This window comes from Buteo buteo, chromosome 25 (genome assembly GCF_964188355.1).
Source record: "Buteo buteo chromosome 25, bButBut1.hap1.1, whole genome shotgun sequence".
Lineage (NCBI taxonomy): Eukaryota > Metazoa > Chordata > Aves > Accipitriformes > Accipitridae > Buteo > Buteo buteo.
This window is the reverse complement of record NC_134195.1, coordinates 16207075-16230918: the sequence shown is the minus strand read 5'-3', so window position 1 is coordinate 16230918 and position 23844 is coordinate 16207075. Positions and strand designations below refer to the sequence as shown.

At 37.7% G+C, this 23844-nt stretch overlaps 1 protein-coding gene across 8 annotated transcripts in view; it reads right to left on the bottom strand.

Moving 5' to 3' along the window:
• Window positions 1-23844, bottom strand: part of STS (steroid sulfatase) — a 113783-nt gene that overhangs the window by 50854 nt on the left and 39085 nt on the right. For all 8 annotated transcript variants that reach the window (XM_075057597.1, XM_075057598.1, XM_075057596.1 and 5 more), the window contains one exon: window positions 17415-17551. In XM_075057597.1, coding sequence (XP_074913698.1) covers window positions 17415-17551 — 137 coding nt within the window. The remainder of the gene's footprint in view (window positions 1-17414; window positions 17552-23844) is intronic.

Sequence of the window (23844 nt, the reverse complement as noted above, 5' to 3'; positions counted from 1 at the left end):
AGGTCTCTGTTTAGGCCAAGATGTATTTGATGCCCCCAAGACATGGTGGGGGTGTAAGATCACAGAGGGCCCTGAGATCATCAGGCCCATTTCTTTGCCTTTTCTCTACCTAATTCTTACTCATGAATAAAGCAAATATATGACATGAAATTACTAACATAGTTATTAATCTGAGTTTACAAAGGTTCAACAATATGAATGCTATGTGTCATTTGGTTTGTCATGGGAAGTTACAAAAATGGACCTATAAGACTTGCTTGTGTGAAGGCAAGACAGATTTCCGGAAGGGCTCTGCTTTGCATACAAGGATCACAGCAAGATGTGGGGTTTAGGATAAATCTGAAGGCTAAATTTGAGATGAGAAAGGATCGCTCACATACCACCACCGCAGATCAACTGAAATATTAACAAAGATACAAGGAACAAATTAATCTAACTGTAAATAGATAGTATCTCGGAAGAGAGGAGTTACTGCCAAGGCGAACTCCCCAAAGCACAGATGGCAAATAATCCGTGAAAAGCCCCAACCAGCACATTTCTTACTTACGGGAACAGCACTATTCCTATGGATAGAGATGCAGGTACAGGGTTAGTCCCTCCCTATTAATGTATTTTTTTAAAGGACTAGTTCTTTCTGAACCTATAACATCAAATCTAAGGAAGTCGTATACAGATGGACACCCTTGAACGGGAAAGGTTTGAAATCTCCGCTTTTCACATGAATAGTTCTGTAATGGAGTGGTGCTTCAGGATCACATATAGCGAGAAGGAAGTACACAACAGCAAACAGATTGCTGCTCTTCAAGGTGCTGGAAAAGCATGGCTAGCTATACTCAGCAACTGACCGTATCGTTATCAAAATTCAACAATTAAATACGACAACAGTAGGATAGAGCATTTGCATGTTTCCTGATAGTGTATTTATTATACCAGTGCCTCCTATTTAAAACAATTATTTCCTACTTTCTTACTGTGTATTCCTAAATTTAATATAGAACAAAGGAAGTAATTAAATATCACATCAGAAAATCAGTTTACATTCTGAGAGAGAAATGTGATATTATTCTCTAGTATTTTTTGCCGAGAAAGTCCTCAAAGCTCTCTTTAACTTGGCCATCTACTTTTTATGAGCAGCACCTGGGGGTTATTGCAACAATTGGTTGACAAACTACAGCAGAATCACCCAAAAGTTGAAATGTGAGTGGACTGAGAAATTTGGGATATGGGGCTTGACTACCTCAGCTCTAAATTGGCAAGTGTATTTAGGATACGTCTTGTAGAAATGTTTTAGGGATTTTTTTAAGGATAACTGTCAATTTTATGCCTTATTAAAATAATACTGGTAAAAAAGCCATCATAGCAGCACTTTGGCCATAACACCATGCTAAGATGTTCAAACTTTGTCCTGTAGGATGTGCTATGGTAGATACAATGGAAATTACATTATGTTTCACTCTGTCCTGAATCACATCTTTTTATGTTCTTGGAAACTTCGGCCCCAGTCAGGACTTCATGAGACAGATGGAAAATTTCAGCCCACTTTCAGCTGCATAGATATCATCCTTGCCTTTAGCTTTGGTTTTCCCTCTACTTTCCAGCTGATGGGAATTTGACACTTGTATGGTGTTGCTCCCTGCCTGCGAGCTCCTGGCAGCCACCTCTGCTTTCCTCTTCTGCTTTGCCAGCTATCACCAGCCACGTACTTAGCACTGTCCTGCACGTATCAGAAAGGTGGACCATTTGTCTACTATCTTTCTGACATTACGGTTAAACTTTGAAACTAAGTATACACTTTTTTTTTTCTTTTTATTAAAAATAAATCAACAGAAAAAACCAGATTGTTTGGAAGGTTGTGATGCCATTTTTTTTAAAGAATCACAGCCTTTTCAAACAGCACCCATAGTTGTCGACTTCAAGTTAGCCCAGTTCCACTGACTTCAGTGCAGTTACATGAACCTACGCAAACAGAAGATGTATCCCAGCATGGTTAAAAAGAACAGATATTTATCAGGGTATTTATCATCTTGCTTAGTCGAGTGACTGCTTTCTTTTTTTCCAACCAAGTCCCTAAAAAAATGCCTCTTAAAAAACAAATGTAGTTTGAAGGACCTGGCTATCTGCCAACTAGAACACTTCTATATTGCTACATTAAGGTCCTGATCTTAATTTAATCTCATTCTCTTTGGATTTAGGAAGGTATCTTCTTCAACGCTTTGGGAAGAACAACTAATACATAAGTTTCATGGAACTGAGAAATGTTTATATAGAAAAGGAAAGTTTAAATTAAGTAAAAAAGTTCTGCTAGCTCATCTAAAAAGAGACACCTTCGAAAAGGAGGTATAATATTAAAGTGTGTCAAATTGATATCACCCTTTTTCTCTCAATTGTATGACACTTTTGTTCCTCCTTCTTAAAAACTAGTCTTTCCAGATCTGCTTAAATAATGATGTTCCAATAAGCTGTTATCAATAGGGACTGATCATTGTAGGAGATGCCAAGTAATGAAAAGCAGCCAAGTGGAGGGAAAAAAATACAGTGTGATCTCCTGTGACAATCCATTGGGAAGAACTAGCAAAGAATAACAGCAAAGAAAGAAAAAGAATAAATTATCTGCTTGTGGCATATGAGGAGCTGACAAGAAAAGAAGGCGAGATTCGACTCTTAGAGGAAAGTGCACCTCCCTCACATCAGGAAGGCAAAGATTTATTTATAGGAAGATAAAACTAGTATTGCAGCTATGGAAACACATTAAAGTTATCCTGACTACTTAGTTCGATGGGATTGTTGATATCAATATGGGACAGAGGAACCTGGTGCTAAGGCTCTCATTTTGGACCACTGCATCATGACCATATTTCTGTATGTATACTACTGAGTGGGCCAAGATCTCTTTTGACAAGTAGCGAAAGAAAAGAATCTACCAAAAGGGAAAGAAGCCTCATCTTCAGAGATGGTAACAGACCTACCACAGACATTTTGCTAAAATCCATCTCCTCGCTGCCACTGAAGTAGCTCAATTATGTATGAAAGAGTTTTATAAACAGACCAGGCCTGTTTTCAAACATCGGTTATCAAAGCTGCTGATATTCTCAAGGTACTCTATTTTATTTCTTTATCCCTTGTTTCTGTTTTAAAGAGAATGCTATTTACTATTTAACACCCATAGCAAACTTTTGAATACATTCATTAAAGGTTTCTTATTGACCCAAGTTGTCAGCAAGAAATTGAATCACTGACTTCCTTAGCTGACAAAAGAAATTCTAACTTCAGATTTACAAGCCTCAGAGCTGAGGAGTACCAGACTTTACAAAATGATCATCTGAAAAAATGTAATGACAATGGCTCTTTTATACTTTTTGACATTACACATTATTAAATGTTTCTGAAAGTTGCAGTATGATGCGATGATTTTACAAAGATCATAGAACCACAAAATTACAGAATGGTTTGAGTTGGAAGAGACCTTCAAAGATCATCTAGTCCAACCGCCCTGCAATGAGCAGGGACACCTTCAACTAGACCAGGTTGCTCAGAGGCCCATACAACCTGGCCTTGAACACTGCCAGGGATGGGGCATCCACAACTTCTCTGGGCAAACTGGTCCAGTGTCTCACCACCCTCATTGTAAACAATTTCTTCCTTATGTCAAATCTAAATGTACCCCCTCTAGCTGTTTAAAACCATTGCCCCTTGTCCTGTCACTACAGGCCCTGGTAAAGTCTCTCTCAGTCTTTCTTATAAGCCCCCTTTGTATATTGAAAGGCTGCAATAAGGTCCCCCTGGAGCCTTCTCTTCCCCAGGATGAACAATCCTAGCTGCCTCAGCCTTTCTTCAGAGGAGAGGTGTTCCAGCCCTCTGATCATTTTTGTGTCCCTCCTCTGGACCTGCTCCAACAGGTCCATGTCTTTCCTGTACTGAGGACCCCAGAGGAGGATGCAGAACTGCAGGTGGGCTCTCACCAGAGCAGAGCAAAGGGACAGAATCCCCTCCCACGACCTGCTGGCCATGCTTCTTTTGATACAGCCCAGGGTACAATTGGCTTTCTGGGCTGCAAGTGCACATTGCTGGCTCTTGTCCATTTTTCATTCACCAAATTGAACCGATAAATTATATCTCTTCGAATTGTAAAGAAAAAAACGTATTCATTTATTACTTACTTAATGTGTGCTCTGCTGTTCTGTGGTGCCAAAATCAACTGTACTCTGGGTTAGAAGCACTCTGATACCTTTCACACAGCCATATACTATACACATGGGTATACTTTTCACACTGCCAAAAATAGTATCTTCCATGACTTTGCTAGAAATGCTGAGACATCCTGAGCTACTCATTTATTTCAAACATCTGGCATTAAGTTTTCTTTGGGTTTGCAGGAAGACAAAATTCATACTGCTCTTCTAGGCCAGGCCATTCTCTTCTTTAAGATTAAAGCATATTTACATTTGTGTTATTTCTTGTTTGCCTGCTTTGTTTTTAAATTCTAGTCTGATTCAGAAGTGGAAGTAAAATCAATTTCTAACCCACAAATATCTCATCCACTGAAATACAAGAACCTGAAGAGCCTAAATCCTTTATCCTCATCACACAGAAATGGCAGCAGTACTTTAAAACCATGTAAACTGTCCTACCTAAGGGCCAAGTTAATCACACATAATTTTATGCAAACTAAGTGTGGCATTATAGGTGAGTCCATCTAGTAGTTTGCTAAAAGGGCGCTTCCTGAAAAAAGAAGATGCTTCTCCTCTTTCTGCTTTGCCTGGAGGCTGGTTAGGGAAAAGGAGGGAAGGGAGGGAAGGATGTTCTGCATCCCCTCTTGTGGTAGCAGCAAGCTGCAAGATCCACTGAAGGTGTGGAATGTACCTTCGTGCTAGTCTAAGGTAGGGATTTGATTATCCTAGAGTCTCTCTTTCATCATTTCAAGCAAGCAACTCAGCCCTCAGGGGTCAGGTGTTCCTTTGGATATTGAGATATGTTACCACTGTAACATAAAATCTGTTGGGTGTTCTCATGGTTACTACAATATGTTCTTTGTGAGGAAATGTTATAGAGAAACTTCCATGGATGGATAGGAAGAGGGAATGATTTAAAAAGAGAAGTGTGTATACAAATACAAGAACTAAGCCAAAAGAAAGAGAAAACAAAAAGAAAGCATTCAAAATAGTAAAAAGTACCCTGAATACACTAAATGAAATACGCAAAAAAAACCCCAAACAGTAACATGAAAAAAAAACCCAAAACCAAAAACAACAGGTAGGAAATCATAATAAAGATTCAGTATCAGTTTTTCTTAAACAGCACCCTAAATTGAAACATAAATGCCTTATTTTACAATCAAGTAGTGAGGGAAAAAGCTGGAGAAGAGCAAAGGTATCACTTTACCAGCCTGTCTTTCACTAGTCACAGCATCATCGCTCTAGTGCTTTCCCTAACGTTAAAAAATTCATTATTTATGTCATTATTATATTTCATTATTATATAGAAAGTGATAAAAAGCTATCTGCAATGCAAAATACACAACTGGTTTCTAGAAGAATCACGATCTTTGGTAGAATTACCAGCCTGCCTATTATATAGTGTGGTTGTTTTAGCAGTCAAATGCACCATTGAAAAAAACGCAGCCTTAGTCAATAAAAAGGCAGGTCTACCAACCTCATCAATAAGAGCTTATTACCACCTGGAATTGGAGTTTTGTGATTCAGCAGTGTGAAATTTCTGCATGGCAATTCACTAATAGGAACCAGCCTGCCAATGAACAGTAGTTTACAACGCAGAATCGATATTGCCATAAGCTTTATTGTATGATTACTGTTTTCACTGAGAATTAGTTCCCCTCTTTTTTAACAGTCTGGTCTCAAAATAATTAACATACATTTCAAAAGAAGCATGAAAAGGTTTCATGTCTCTTTCCAAGAAACTGCAGGGATGATTTTATAAGAACTACAATTTTCAGTATCATCACTGAAACTGAAATGCACATGGTCAGTTTTAGGGTTTTTCTACAGCTAAATGAGATGCAGCCAGCTATGAATAAATGGTAAAAGGCTGTAAGACATTTCCACAATCATCACAGAAACTGTTCATATCATTATAGTTTATACATTGGTGAAGATATTTAATTATCCTTAAAAAATACCACTTAATCCCCAAGACCGGAAGAAAATGTGAGTTCCTGAGTCCAGGTGCACATTCTAACCACTTCCCACCTCCAACATGGATCAAGACCTGGAAGAATAAATGGCTTGCTTCCCCCATTCCCATACCAGCTGAATTAAAGTCCTAATGCTTTACTATAGATCCAGAGCTGGATTAGTGGATGACTGGCAGCAAAGCTGTACCTCAGAAGGTAAATCTGAACATCATCTCTGTGACTCACTTTTTCTTCTGGGAAACAGATTAATGAGATTCCCCTATCTTACAAAGACTTTGTGAAAATGCTTGTTTGCGAATCTGTTATATACTCCAGTGAAGTATTGCCACAAAAAAAGATGAGAGATGTCAAAGAAATCTGGCTTCAAAACGGAACTTCAATAGTGTGTGTTAAATAAAACATGAGAATTCATATTTAACAATGAGGAATACACCTACTGTTGAGTAGCTGCTCATTAAGAAGGCACTTTGTGATGAGGAGACAGGGTTCCAATGGGAAAAGAAATGGCATGTAAACTTATGCTTAAAAACTGTACCATAAGACACAAGCATAGGAAGATTGATTTTTCCTATCTTTGAGTACTTGACTTCATAGCCTCACAATGTTCACTTGTGCCTTCTACGTGTTCGTATGAATTCATGGACTGCATCAGTTATATTAAGGTACTGGGTAATTCACCACAAAACTATCTGAAGGTACAAGGAAGGGGTGTGGGTCACGTCCTGGTTTCCGCTGGGATAGAGTTAATTTTCTTCCTAGTAGCTGGTACAGTGCTATGTTTTGGATTCAGTATGAGAAGAATGTTGATAACACACTGATGTTTTCAGGTGGTGCTAAGCAGAGTTTAGACTAAGTCAAGGATTTTTCAGCTTCTCCTGCCCAGCCAGCAAGAAGGCTGGAGGGGCACAAGAAACTGGGAGGGGACACAGCCAGGGCAGCTGACCCAAACTGGCCAAAGGGGTATTCCAGACCATGGGACGTTATGTCCAGTATAGAAACTGGGGGGAATTGGCCTGGGGGGGGGGGGATCACTGCTCGGGAACTGACTGGGCATCGGTCAGTGAGTGGTGAGCAATTGCATTGTGCATCACTTGTTTTGTATATTCCAATTCTTTTATTATTATTGTAATTTTATTATTGTTATTATTACCATTATTATTTTCTTCCTTTCTGTTCTATTAAACTGCACTTATCTCAAGCCATGAGTTTTACTTTTTTTTTTCCCCCTTGATTCTCTCCCCCATCCCACTGGGTGGGGAGGAGTGAGTGAGTGGCTGCGTGGTGCTTAGTTACCGGCTGGGGTTAAACCATGACAGGTGGGAATTTTTAAATGCCCAGATTAAAAATGCTTAACATCTTCAGTTTCTCTGCTCCTCTGTTTCACGTTTAGACTTCTTTCACAGAGATACAACTCCTGCCAGCAACATCCTTCACCCCCTAGCTCAGTTGCATCCTTTCTTAAAACCATGATTACAAGCTCTATAAATACCTAGACAGACACTGCTTTCAGTGTCCAAGTGTTGAAGAAAAAGGATGGCAAAATCATGTTCATAAGTCAGTGCTGAAGGTTTCAGGTTCACAACAGGGACACTGTTGCCAAAGCAAGCAAAGTCTGCTACCCTGATCCCTTGTTCTGGGCAACTGACTTACTGAATTCCTGTAGAGTTTCTTTGGGACAGGGCAAATGTAATTTCTCTTAGCTTCACAGTATCTGTACCAAAAAGGTTGCTATGCAGAGGCACTCCACCAGCAAAATCTTTAGTAGCTTTCTTTAAACTGTTTTCCCAGTCTGTATTTTGGAGATTGTCTACAATTTGGATAAAGTTAGCCCCATTCAGTTTCATTGTTGCAACTTCGATCCAAGGATATATAGAAATCACTGTATTCCTGCAGGTCAATTTTGGCTTAAATCTTTACTGTGTTCTTAATCCCACTGATAAAGACTTTCCCCACCCACCTCAAGCAAAGAGCAAAATCTAACCATACCATTTATATGTGAAATTAAACTTTAGGGGCAAAAGTTAGACAAAAGGTTGGTAGTACATTTCATTAGAGAACTTCTATCCTCATTGCTTGGAGAGTCATTGGGATTCTTGTATCCCTAGCTTATCTAAAACAAGCTTTGACCTTTCTCCTACTAATGGAAATTAGCTTGTCTCAAGAGCAATGCTAATCTTTTCACTGATTTAGAGCATTTTGATCACAATGTTAAATGTCATTTCACTGGTTTTGTATTAGACCCAATTTTCAGAGGTTTATAACTAATAGAAAGCCTTTAAAATTTTGAAAGTTATATTACATTTTTGTAAAGTAAAATGCACAGTGCACTAACACATTCTGTGCTGACAATTTAACTCCTGCAATATCAGATGCAAATGAAATCTGTTCAGCAGCTGGCAGCAAATTTTGAACAACCCAGCACTACTACCACAGGCTGCATTACACTGAAGTTTTCCATCATGGAATGTGCATTACTAAGACATTATTTAAACTTGACTGATTAAAAAAATGCTATAGGAATGGCTGCTTAAGATGTGCTTGGTAATACTGTAAATAATGTTCTAAGAAAGAGCTTTGCTGTGTACAAAGATGTAATATAGAAAAAGGAAACTGTACTTAAGGAGGATTAGGTAGCTCAGGAGGCTTATCATAGTGGAAATGGGAGTCTTCCATCACTTAGTCACCTCTTAAATTCAGTCCTGTTCAGTAGTGACTGAAAGTCATTGCTGCTTAGTGACATATGAAATGAGTTTGGGTTTTAGCCCAGATCGTAACTGGAAAGCATCCACATCATAAAAGGCAGAACCACAAATGTCTTTAATCTGCACCCTTATTGACAATTTTCCCAGATTTGACCTAAAGAGTGAATGTGCGTTAAGAGCTTAACTACTGTCTTAGCTGAAGAAACAGTCTCTTAATGTTAGGGTAAGAGCAGGATGGCAGAACAGGGTGGGAAATTGCTGTTCTAGTCACAGAGTGCCTGTATTGGCCGAGTACCTTTTTCCTAAGAGATGCCTGCTGAACATCTTTAATGATAACAAAAAGCTTAAAAATAAACCTTCTACACTTGAGATGTATACTGGTATAAGTTCAGGAAAGCAAGGTCAAGGAAAGCACCATTAGCATCAGGCATCACTCTCCAGATTTTTAGTTCCATCTTTATGTTTTCAGGCTCAGCTAAATTCATGTCACATTCACAACAGCTGGATAAAACAAGCCTGCTTATCCACCACTTCTGATAACATAGCATCATTCTGCTTTGCTCATATTTTAAATCGACTTTGCACTGTTACAAATGACTACATCAGGTGAAAAGCCATGATAAATTAGGCTTATCTTTGCATACAAGATTTTTTCTGGGGAAAAAAAAAAGTATTAAGGATAGCTCGTTCATTTTTTTCTCAAAGCAATAGGAATTTTTTTTTCCTTTCATATTAATAATGATTATTTTGATTTTTAGCATAATTCAGAATTCTCAGAAGATTTGGGGTACATTTTTAGATTGATCCTAATAGAGTAGGATTCTAAATAGAGGCTGAAAGCATACAAACAATGTAAAGTAAAAGAAAAATGTAAGAATTTACCATAACAGCCACTAACAATTATATGTAAAAGAAGAGACATAGATTTCAGATGAAACTTACCAATACTATGCTGTTTCCCAGAAGGAGAATAGTTACTGCTCAATATAGGAAAGAACATTAAAAAAAACCCAAACATCTAGGAATACAATTTCAGGGCAGAATAACTTGAAATAAATATTAAAATTATATTTTAATTACTTTGTAATTAAAAATAATAAGTCAAGTTTACGAGCTGATAGGCTTGTAAGTTTAAAATAATTCTTTTTAAATGAGAAAGAAAATGCTTTTGCTAAGAAATTGAAGGCAGATCACATGCTATTATGAAAGCATATAAGAACTGAAAAATTGGACTGCAACATGCTTCCGAACCTCAAGAATTCTTTGCCTGTAACATTTAGACCCTTCTTTTTGTTTTGTGAATGCTTTAGACTATGATACCTTCACCAGAGCAAGAATTCTACTAAAAGCCTTGTGGGCACAGTTCAGTTTTCTGTCTCCTAAATATTTTACAATTTTCCAAAAGTAGCTTTTGTTTTGTTTCTGAAAACATTTTTTCCATCTATTACTAGAGCAGTGGTACATCTATTACTAAAACAGAGAAAAAAGCCACAGGGGTCAATAAAAATGGTTCCTATTAAATTGTAATGGTTTCCACTTAGACCCTTGGTTCACATCACTCCACAGTTGAACAGAAGTTAAAAGCAGAGGACGTCATCAATCCACATACATTGCCTATTATCTATTTAAACATGCACACATTCATCAGATAAAAGGCATATAAGCATTTAGTTGTTACCATCTCACGATTAGGCACTGTTGGAATTAAAAGCCACAGTATAATCCTGCACATACGTATTGATATAATCTCTTTTACAACACTGGAAAATCTAATTATGGAACAAGTAAATTAGATGTTTCCACAAAGATCTGGAGTTGACTTGGTGGGGCTTTTGCCCTTCACTTCCTCTTTGAAAGTGCTGTGTGAACATAACACATTTATAGACGATCCTTAATCATGATAACAGATGAATTAAAGAAAAATAGTGTGAAAAGTGGTCTGATTTTCAGTTAGTCCTACTAGATTGTACCCTAGCTGGCCTTTCTCAAGGAAGTATACTTTACTTCAGTCTTGCCATATTTCATTATAGGCCCATATTGCCACATATTGCCCCAGAGAGCTGTTTAGCAGAGTATCACAAATGCTTTGACAAGTCATAAATGTTCCTCAGGTAAGGTTCAATTTATTCAGATACCTAAGATTTTAATTACATAAGTACTTTCACTTAAAAAAGGTTAGGCACTGTACTTCTTTGTAAGGAAAACCTATTTCAGGTATCATTAGCATCCTCAAAATTTGTCCTCACTGTAGCAACACTGAATCACGGAATGATTTGGGTTGGAAGGGGCCTTCAAAGATCATCTAGTCCAACCGCCCTGCAATGAGCAGGGACACCTTCAACTAGACCAGGTTGCTCAGAGGCCCATCCAACCTGGCCTTGAACACTGCCAATGATGGGGCATCCCCAACTTCTCTGGGCAAACTGGTCCAGTGTCTCACCACCCTCATTGTAAACAATTTCTTCCTTATGTCCAATCTAAACCTACCCTCTAGCTGTTTAAAACCATTGCCCCTTGTCCTGTCACTACAGGCCCTGGTAAAAAGTCTCTCTCCATCTTTCTTATAAGTCCCCTTTGTATATTGAAAGGCCCCACTAAGGTCTCCCCAGAGCCTTCTCTTCCCCAGGTTAAACAATCCCAACTCTTTTAGCCTTTCTTCAGAGGAGAGGTGTTCCAGCCCTCTGATCATTTTTGTGTCCCTCCTCTGGACCTGCTCAAGCAGGTCCATGTCTGTCTTGTGCTGGGAACCCTGGAGCTAGATGTACTACCCAGGTGGGGTCTCACAAGAGAGGAGCGTATCATGAGAGTATCTTGCTTCTGTTTGCTTCAGTGAAGAGTTCCTTGGTTCCTCTAGGCTGACGCTTAAAGGTTATGTCTGATTTTGTTTCAAAATACGAATTGACTTTAGTGAATAGCTTTTTTTTCTTCAGCATCTCACAGGATCACAGAATCGTTGAGGTTGGAAGGGACCTCTGGAGGTCACCTTGTCCAAGCACACTTGGAGTCCAGGACCATGTCCAGATGGCTTTTGAATATCTCCAAGAAAGGAGATTCCACCACCTGTCTGGGCGATTTGTACCAGTGCTCAGTCACCCTCAGGGTAAAAAAGTTTTTCCTGATTGTCCTGTTTTCAGCTGGGATAGAGTTAATTTTCTTTCTAGTAGCTGGTATAGTGTTATGTTTTGGGTTCAGTATGAGAAGAATGTTGATAACACACTGATGTTTTCAGGTGTTGCTAAGCAGGGTTTAGACTAAGTCAAGGATTTTTCAGCTTCTCCTGCCCAGCCAGCAAGAAGGCTGGAGGGGCACAAGAAACTGGGAGGGGACACAGCCAGGGCAGCTGACCCAAACTGTCCAAAGGGGTATTCCAGACCATGTGACGACATGTCCAGTATAGAAACTGGGGGGAGTGGTGGGTGGGGGGATCACTGCTTGGGGACTAACGGGGCATCGATCGGCGGGTGATGAGCAATTGCACTGTGCGCCACTCGTATATTCCAATCATTTTAGTATTACTATTGTCATTTTATAGTGTTACCATTATTAGTTTCTTCTTTTCTGTTCTATTAAACCATTTTTATCTCAACCCATGAGTTTTACTTTTTTCCTGATTCTCTCCATCCCACTGGGTGGGGGTGAGTGAGCGAGCAGCTGCGTGGTGCTTGGTTGCTGGCTGGGGTTAAACCACGACACTGATTTTCAGAGGGAACCTCCTGTGTTTCAGTTTGTGCCCATTGCTTCTTGGCACTGGGCACCAACGAGAAGAGCCTGGCCCCATCTTTTTTGCACCCTCCCTTCACGTATTTCTATACATTGATAAGATCCTCGCTCAGCCTTCTCTTCTCCAGGCTGAACAGAGCTCTAGTCCCAGCTGTCTCAGCCTTTCCTCACAGGAGAGATGCTCCAGTCCTTTAATCACCTTCACGACCCTTTGCTGGACACTGTCCAGTCCAGTAGCTCCATATCCCTCTTGCACTGGGGAGATAGAGCTACTCTCTTCATATATAACTCTACCAAACCTTTTTAAGATATTTCAAACACAAGTTACATGTAAGATGCATTGGGATTTATTTCCACTCCTTTTCTTCTAATTAACATCACAGGATGGTAATATTTTCTTGCCACGACTTGATGCTAAGACAGGTCAAAAGATCATGGCAGAGAGGCAGTTAAGTTTTTTTCAGCTTGCAGGGAATTCACATAATAAAGGTATTCAGACAAGGCCCCCATTCTACAGTTACCTAGCTTGTGCCAGACTACAATTCCTGAGACTTTTCTACACTTAAGCCATTCACTTGTGATTGTTCCACAAAGGATTAAGAACTGATACGTAGTTTTGCTACTGCTAACAGAACAATAAACAGCCATTTGCAAAAGTGGTGTTGAATTAGTGTGCCTTTACACAGCTTGCATGCAAGTCTACAGGGGGCTCCAAAACTCTTTGCAGTGATCTGTTTTGGATTAAATTAGTGTAATGCAATTTACATCAAAAACAATTTCTGAACATATCCATTTCTCTTCCTATACTCAATCAGGAATGAAGGAAGGGAAGAAGGGAGGAAGGAAGAAAAGGATAATATTGCATTCATTCATTCATTCATCATTTCTTTTTCCATTTTTAGACTGTAAGATTATTTCATCTGCTCTCATATGAACTATAATTAATAGCATTAATAAGGTGCTTAGCCTACACTGAAAGCAAATTAATGTTATTAGCCAGAGAATAACTCTCTAAGGCATGTCACATGCAGTGACATTGTAACTGTGAATGCTTTAAACATTAAATTCTGTTATACACACGTCAGTATGCAAAAACAGTAGACATACATGGTCCCAAAGCTTATCCAGAGACTTTGTACTTCGTATTTTTGACATGGACTGTAATCATACTCTTCAGTATTGGTTTAAGAAGCCACAAACATGAAATATTCAAAGGAGTATTTTATTCATGTGTCTTACAGTTTTTTCTCCACCTAGCATGGAGATTGCCTTGTAATTGAATTATTGTCCAGTTAGGTAATTGGTTCTCAATAAATAGACAAATGAAAATGGAATTGTCTTTTACTTAGAATTCTCAGTCTGAGTGGACTTCTCTGTCTTACTAGAAAAGCTGTTGCTTTTTCTCTTAAAAATGGCAGCTACAATCTTCTTTCTGATTCCAGCTGATCTCTCAAGCCAGGAACAATATTTCATTTGCATTTCATGGTCCAATCTTGATACAACTTTTTCCTTACTGGTACCTGACAGTCCTAACTTCTACTCGTGACTTCTCTTCTACTCCTTTTTTTTTTTTTTTTTGCAGTCATCCACAAGGCTTTAAGCACAGTATTTACCAGTCAGCACAAAACACATTGTAAGTTTCTTTTAGAACTGAGTTGAAGTTGGTGTTTCTTTTCCTACCAGATGCCAAACACTTCTGATGTTGTACTATAATGCAGTTTTCCATGCACTCATTTTTACTTCCTATGCTTGTGTTGTCTTTAATCAGAAGGTTTTGCAGCACACTGTTCTATCTGGGCTATTTTGTTCTTATTGCTTTTACATGTTACATTCATCTATGCATAAATACTGATTTCTGTCTAGTGAATGATAAAACCTCCCTGTCTGGAAAGCTTATAGTTTTCACTTTTTCAGCTTTTCCAGACAATTTTGTTTGACTTTTCTTCTGTAACATTTTCAGAGGCATTCCCAGAAAATACTCGTTACTGACATCAGCAGTACAGTGAATAAATCTACTTTGTCTGACATAGTTGACGCATTAAGACTGGAACTTTCAGTGGAGGTTAATGGAAATAAGTACTCCCTTCAACTGGGAAAAAAGAAAAAGAAGCTATATTCTTCCTTCAGACTCCTTTGGAAATGCCAGCCTTTAACTTTTTTCCATCATTCTAATAATGGAGAAGAAAGTAACTGGGGAACTAAACACATTTTCTACCTCCTGGAGCAAATATGCCATCTGTCAACAGAGGAGTTTTACAAGACATAAGCAAAACCAAGTAACCAGATCCCCAGCTGAAACAAAATTTGATGCTTGTATACTAGTAAATGACAGACAAAGATCTGTTTGCTGATTAAGCTAGCTCCACTGCCCCTGATGCTCCTCTAATGAACTGTAAAGGACAATACATGAGGAAACTTGTGTATCTCCTCCGAGTTTGTTCAAAATTCCTGTTATCACCACTAAATTTGTACCTCTGATTTATCCCAAGCTTTTTTAATGATATGCTTCTGACCTACAGTTTGGTTTGTTTGACACATCTCCTAAGAGCCTGTGGTCATCCAGCAGTGGTTTTTAATCTGTTACCACCTCTGTATCATTAAATAGCCTGAAACAGCAGCATGTCGCTGCCTTGGTTTCCAACTTGTTTAAACCCCGGAGCCACTCTCCTGAAGGAGGGAGCAAAATGCAATGGCAACAGCAAATGATCAATTAGGCTGGAATAAGCTAAATATCATGGAACAGAAAAAGAAATAGTAAAATCAAACACAGAGAGTAAGGCCAGCTAATGTTCGGTAGCTTACTACAATGTGGATGCAAACAGATATGACAAGACATGCATACTTTTATCTAATGCAAGCACTTGATTGACCAACTGCTGGTGGCCACTAACAGAAGTGATAAAGATTCAGGGTGTAATACAACCGGAATGAAAGCCACTCTCTCTTTACAAAACCTGATTTACAAAGGAGGTTTTCTTCTGTTATCTCCCACGTTGAAAACCCTTCCTAAGTGTATCACAATTTCCCAGAAGGCATTTCCCCATTTTTGCAAATACTGCACTAAATACATTACGTAACACTAAATGTGCTGTGCTGCCTTTTGTCCTGTAGCTTCTGAAACTAGTCTTCTTGATGCAAAATACGCAAAGAAACTTACATGATGTTTAATTGCACATGCTTGCATAGTTTAAAAATACGTATGCACCAAAGCTGAATATCTGCTTATAGCAACTTCATAAGGAAGCAACATTTTCTTTAAGAAAGCCAATTTGCACTGAGTTGTACTGAGAAGGGAATCGACTTGCAGTACACAGGAAGGAGGAATGTAAGCTCATCTTTAGCTCCTAATACTGCTATTCTCCAATATGATTATTTTCAAATAAGAACTGTTAGTTGTTTTCACAGGTGATTATCTCTGGAATCAGAGAGTCACTCCAATACATCTAGAGATACCAGAAGCCTGTTGAAAGATGTAATGATCAACTGCTCTCCAGCCTCAGAGAGAATAGAAGGCTCTGAAGGGCAAATTGTTTGGCTTTGACTGTTCTTCATGAACAGAAGTAGACCTCACCGGGGTGATTTCACTAATTTGGAGAACTCACTAAAATAATTAGCAAATTACTTTTGCCAACAATGCATATTGTAGTCACTTTATTTGAAAATATTTTTATATCATGTGGTTACTTTACGAATTAGTATATTGCTGTACGAGGACAACCTGCAGAGGCCGGATGGCACCCAGAAGCTCACAGGGTTGGATTTAACTACTCTACTTCAAAAGTCCACAGTTATGGCGTTGTGAGGGACTCAAAGAGTTCATGTCTCAAACATTGTGGTGGGGCAAGTTCTGCTTAACAACAAACTCTGTATAACAAGGAACTGTCTAGCAAGGAACCCCAGGTGAAAAGAAGCAGGGAAGGGGAAGTTAGTCCCCAAATGACCCCCAAGTCCCAAAGGCTCACAAACAGCTCATGACACCTAATTAGCCTAATGAGTTCGAGTGCCTGCCTGAAGGAGGGGCAAGGACAATAAAAGGACACAAACTGAAGCCCCAGGTGCGCGTGCCCACCGACCCGGACACCTTGGCTGACTGGACCAATGCTGGACCCAGGGCTGCTGAAATCTTTCTCTCCCACTCTCTCTCTATCTTGTTTCTCTCTTTCTTTTTCCTCTTCTGTAATTCCTACACCTTATCCCTTTAGACATAATACCGTTGACCAAGTGTGGGACTAAGAGTGGATCCAGCCACCCCTGGGCTCCTCTCTGAGAACAAGTCTAGAAAGCAAGGGGGTCTGCTCTGAACCTCGGGACTCAACGGGAGGGCTCTCCTTATTGTCTTCCCTGAACTGATTCCCAAATAAGCAAGGCTTGTAGTATATGTTTGATGATGTATGGTTAGCACATGTTACACAGTTTACTGACATAGTTTCATGCCAGTTCTTGTTATGAGTGAATAAAAGTTGAGTTTTGTGAGTTAAGAGGATCCCTGGTGTTGTTTCGCCTTAATCCTGACCTGGGAATCAGCAAATCTGAGTCATCATCCTGAGAAACTGGGACATGACAGGTGTCCATATCTCTGCTAAGTCCGTACTGTATAGACTACATTCATAGTCAAAGAAGAGAGCAGGCATTTGTAGGTCACAATAAATTTGGTCATAAAGTAGATATTACAAGAGGTCAGATTATTATGCCTTTTAAATGACTGTTTCTTTCCCCTAAGTATAAAGGACAGGTATGTCAGATATACCATACACATCCAAACCGCAGAAGTCTGCATTTGGTGGACATGAATGTAAGTCTTCCATGAATTCCCATCATTGCTGTTAGAATCACATGTAACATACCTACGCTCCAGTCCATTTCCTCCACTGCATCCCCATATAAACCATGCTTGCTCTTTCCTCTGAAATTTTTTGAAGCATATAGAGCAGTATGGACATGTAGATAAGACAGGAAAAGAAGAAATGGTGTATCAGTGTTCCTGGAAAAAACAAAACAAAACAAAACAAAACTCCAAACCCTTAGTACATTTTATAACAAAATTTCTACAAAGAAATCTTTCTACAATAGAGCTCAAAACCAAAACCAAAACCAACAAAAAAAAAAAAGAGGAAAAGGAATACTGTAACTGATTACAGGGTAATCCTGAAAACACACACACACACAGAGTAAAAATGCCATTTTTAACTGTATACTGAATTGAAAGCAAAAATAAACAACAAAATCTAACTAATTACTGTTTGCTATATATATATAAACAGGACTTGTTTAAAGCCAGGAACCTAGCAGTTTCTGGCTACAAGCACCTCTCTTCATTTTACAAGCACATATTTAAAAGCCTAAATACAATTGTTGTTCAAAAATATACCTTCAGAACTACATATATATGTGAAACACAATCACCTTCCTCACAAGTTCATGTGGAAGCTGATCAACTGCACTATTATGAAGACCAGGGTCAAACATACCATAATATCATTAACTACATTACATCAAGTATACTAGTACTTTTCCTCCTTCTTTATCCCGGACTAAGCCATATGACCAAATCTCTTGTCATTTAGTGCTCTGTGTGTGTGTATGCATGTGATCAGTACATAACGCTACAAGTATGTTGTACCAAAGAATAAGTAATCTCAAAGTATCTACTAACATAAAGATTTTTCCTCTTACAGTAATGAACAGTCTGCATTGACTTCAGTCTACTTCCTGAACTGATACAAAAGAAAGAGGGCAATAAACAGACTCTCTGTAAATTTTGCCATTCATGTGATCTGTCAACATGATATTTATGATCAGTTCCAGCAGGCTGTGAAAGCACAGCTCAAGTAAGAACTTTTCCTTATGCATTATTTACAGAACTTTACTTAAAATTGTGCAGTACCAGCCAAATTTACTGCTATACTCTCTAACAGCACTTGTAGTACATTATGCATATTTTAAGTATCAGTTGAATCACAAAAGCACTACCCAGAAAACTTGTCTGGATCTCATCTTAAAGCACACAGCTAATTACAGAGTAGTTGGGGGTTTATTTACCATATCTTCCCTTGCCAATCTGTGGTCGATAATACCTGTGATTCATATCAACATCAAAGGGAGACTATATTTCCTCATGCAGCTGATTCATCCACCCTTTAAAGAAGGGAGAACAATACAGACATGCACAAACTGTTTCTTTAAAATGAAAAAAAAAAATTAACCTTTAGAACCTGAAACCAAAGTCTTTTATTATAAGGGATTCATCTGGTATCAATAGTTTACTCTTAAGGAAAAATAACTAGTTTTAATCTAGTATATTTTTGATCCATTTTTCCTCTCTCCTTGGTTGGATCTGTTTTTACAAAAGTTGCATGGTTAAAGCTTTCTTTTTTACTGGCATATGCAGCAGTACCTAAACACAAAATGGGTAAATTCTATCCAGATTACTCGCTTGATAATTGTGTTTGTGACTGAGACTTTTTCTTCATAAAACATTTCTCCATTTTTTAAAAAATGACAGAATAAATAGAACATTTTTCATGTGGAAAAGGAAAACAAAATTATTTGAATTCCCTTCAAATATTTGTGCATGTATCCTGTATGTATAATGTATTAGTATTATAAACTACAGAGTCAAAAAAATAAAGACAATATTTTTCATAAAAGATGCACTTTCCACGAAGTTCTATTTGTTGCTATTTGAGAGGTCATGCTTGTGAGAAACTTTCATTACTGTAGCAACAAACATTAGACTTCTGAGTCAATTTAAAAGACTGAAAATATCAGCACTTCAAGTAAAAAAAGATGTATACTTATAAGTTTAATATTTAATATGTACATTAATGTAACGCTGACCTTTCTTTAAAGAGCATTTCTGCAAGGCAGCTGATTTCTATTTTACAACTTGCATTTTTTACTGCATGGGATTATCTTTGACTTTTTCCTTAAATACAGTTCACTGAATTGAGAGTAATATACAAATTCTAGGGTAAAACACCACAAAAATTTACTTTATACTTATGATGGCGTAGGCACAATTTCCTTTTCCTACAAATTGCCTTGTTCTATTGTCACAGAGGTAGTGCATACTTCTAAATGTATACCTGTATTGCTAAAAGTGAGTATCAAAAGCCTCCGCCATAGATGTTATTTTCAAGAGATAATAACTCAGGTTTGTTTGGGGTTTTTTTTGAAATGGAACTGACACAAAGATCTAACTTTCAGAAACAGTAATCGAATCAATGATTGATATGGAAGGGCACTACGTCATTCTCTTCTTTGCAACTCAAATTGACAGGTTCTGATTGACAGCTTGCTGTCAGGTGGAGAAGTGTCTCACCTATTAATATCCTATAAAAGATCACAGGCAGCTATTTATCTCCTGCCAAAACTCTTTGAGGAGAATCATAACTGACTACCTTTACCGTGACCTTGAAAATAGAATGACAATATCAGCTAGTAGGCAGGAGAGAAATTCGACAATAACAGCTTAACTCCTGAACCACTTCAGTAAACAGCTCCTTCAGAAACGTATTGCCACTATCTTTTACACAGTTCAAACACAGGGAACTTCAGTTTTAAAAGATCTGAGATTCACTTACTCAAATACAGTAAATTTTTTTAATCCCAACATGAATCACACAGTCTTTTCAATTTACTGAGTAGCCAGAGAGATTACACACATCTGACATAAGACATTCTTTAATGTGTGTTTAACTGATCTTGAAAACATCTAAAAGCATTACATTGCTGGTGACTCCTCTGCATTACATAGTACTAGGTTCTTTTTTAGTGTGAGCAGTCTTTACATTACTCAAGGATTCAGTTTAGGCTTGAGCTGTAAAACACAGCTTTAAAGTGGGTGAGAGAGCAAGTTACAACTAATCTGACTTTGTGCTTCAGACATGGGTCTTTTAACTTTTTTTCCTCCAGTTTTGCTCTAAATGCTTGCTGCATTGAAAACTCCCTGGGTAATTTTGTTTGCTTTTCTGTGCATTGATGTTAATCTAAGACCACTGCAGCAAAGCAACAGGTGGGACTCTGAATTTGTTGCCCTGCATTTGTCACATCAAACTGAGATTTCAAGTATGATTCTGTACTGGAAATGAGATGGGAACACACCACAGGGATCCATTCTACTTTTTCACAAAAAATTCTAAATTAACCTTTAATATGATTTACAAGTACGATCTTTCTGAACAACTTTTTTTTTCTTTTTTGCTAGATGTGAAATTATCCTCACATTCTGTCATAAAGTACATATTTTTAACCTGTCAGACCACTACACCCCCCGTACCAGTGAAGGTACTATGATTCACAGCAAATGACTATAAAAGCAGAAATACTTGGCTTTGCCTGAGCTAGGCAAACACTGTGCTGTGTTAAAATTGGGTTAACAATTGTTTCTGTAATCCCCGCAGTCTTATAAATTCCAGCTAATTCACCCATAAAACCGAAATAGCCTGCAAAGAACTATTTGAAATAGACATAGGGGAAAAATATATTACTCCCGATAAGGATAAATACCTATGATTTAATAATACTTATTGAATGTGTATGAATATGTCATTTTCACATAGTCACAGGACCCCAGAGTCACAGTTAAGATGAAAGAAAACAAAAATGCTGAAGTACATAATCTGAAGATACACTTTCAGCATAAGTATGTAACAGTGTGTCGACACAGGCAGATGCAAATCTAACTTTTCCTTCCCTGTAGCCCTTTTACTAAAAACATTCTTCCTATTCAATATCCCCCCAAGTGGATAAATTCATTCAGCGCTTATTCCCCATGGCTCCCTCTCTACTTCCCGATTAGATCACAAATTTGGGGTGGGACCGGCTGAATGCACTTCATTAAGCCTTCTTGTTCCGGCAGAAGGAAAAGGTAAACTTTGGCTTAGTTGTATAAAAGCAGGACTTTGTCCTACAAGCTGGATTTTGTTCTGTTCTGACCACTAACAGTGCTAAAATCCTTGCTCGCATGACTGAATCCATGAATGAATATTTGTGTTACTTTTTTAAAAGACACACCTTAAACCACAGATCTCATATTTTCCAAATTTTACAGAATCAGAAAAGAGAGCTCCAGACCACTTGGAAGCAACTTATCAAAACCAGAAAGGGTGTTGAAAATGGAATGAGAAAGAGAAAAAAAGGTAAAAATATGGAAAATCTGACTCTAGAAGACGTTAAAAGTAGGATGTGTTACCACTACATCTGCATTTGTGAAATGATTCTTCCATGCAAATAGAAAAGAGACTTTTGACATCTCTAATTTCATGCCTATTTCTTCTTTTAAATGCTTAAGGTACACAATTCATTTATGGTTTTATTTCCTTTCTATAAAACCTTTTTTCTCCCCTTCAAAAAGTACATTCTCGTAAGGATGGGGGAAAAAAAGACACTTCTCATCTACTACAAATTATACTCATTACTAAATCCTCCTGCCCTGCAAAATTTTGGAGCCCAGTATACACATCTACTGCATTTTAGAAGTGTTCCATTTACAATGTAGTCTGTCACTCACTGCAGAACTAGTTAAGTCCTTAATAATTCTTAAATTATTTAAATCTTTCATTTTCAGATGGCCTTAAAGTATATGAATTCACAGCTTCTTCCTGTTAGCTTTTTGTTCAAAAGGAACAAGCAGTGGTCTGAGAAAAAGGGATAAAGATCCAGCAGAGTTGTTATGGCTTATAATCCTGTGTATACAAAGATACACAAACTCTTCTCTATAATTTTTATTTTGCTGTAAACTATAAGGAATAGTCTTTAGGATTCATAAAAACATTTGATTTCAGAACTGTAACTCCAGTACAACATGCCAATTGCCTGATCTTAAAACCTAGTGAAATACAAAAAAACTCTAAACTACGACCTGCTAGAGTAGATGAAAAAAAATCTGAATATGTGTTGTAACAGTGTTTCAAGGACTGAAATAGAATAGATAAAAAAAAATAAAATATTTAATAACTGTCATCACAAAATTTTGAATATTATGGCTATACAATCTATGAGTGAAAAAAATTTGCATGAAAATTGTTCAACTTCATCTTCACCATAGCTTTCAAATATAAACATGTTTGTATGAAATACTGTTTTCCAGAAGTTAGATATCATTAGGATTTTTTTTAATATTATTATTAATTGTATTCAGCTATATGAATTTGTTAGAGAGGTATTCAGTATCATAGAGTCGTACTTTTGTGTTGTTAATTTCTGTTATGTTAGAAACTAGTCTCTGGCATTTTCCAAATTTGGATTGTCAATGCAGCTGGTCATTAAAGGATGTGCAGAAGATGTATGAGTGACAACCACATTGAACTTAACATGAAATAATTAGGATCCATTTGACTTTCAAATATACTGCAATGTCTAGAGAGTGTTCTGATAGGTTTACAATACATACGCACACTTGCTCTTGGGAAAAATTAATTAGAATTAACATACATTGAGCTGACTCGCCCTCTTACAATTAGGGTGAGCAACTAATTAGTATTTGTTTTTACACACTGGATCTGACACTTGTATATATTCTTCTCCAGTGCCATTTGTGAGCATTGAATCTTGTATTTGCTCTCTTTCAGTCTACCTAGGAACAAACGAAAACAGTAATACACATATACTGGACTAAGGAAGAACACATACAATACCACCTCTCCAAAAACCAGACCAAAGTAAGTATAACAGCACATAGCTATAAGCTATGAAGAAATTATAATAAGGTTTGAAAAATAGAAAATCTAATGACTATATACATGGTAAGAATTCATAAAGCTGACAATACGAATGAGAAATAGCTAGAAAAGAAAATAATGTCATGAAGTCCATCGCCTGAACTCTGAAGAACTTATAAAGGTAATACAGGTAATAGGTATAATAAACTTACATAGACAAAATATTTATTTTGCAATTATTATGTAACTATATATATCCATATACATTATATATAAATATAGCATAAAAGGGCTATATAGGAAGTACCAGTCCTACTGAAGATTGGAGCTTCATCATGTATTTATTGTAAAGATCATTAACCAATTAAAACATGCATGATAGCTGATGATTTTTAGTCTGATGATAAAATGTATATTAAGAACCAGTTAAGGTGAATGACTCTGAATTCTTTAAATTCAAGATTGTTTGAACTCTGGTATAGCTGTGCACAAGGATTACTGGTGTACAGGGCTGAGCTTGCCACTTATGTATTGTCTAAACAAAAGCAGCCTGTATGACAAATCAAGTGTTGAGTCAAACATTTGGCTAAAAGAGGGTTGAGGGAGACTGCTC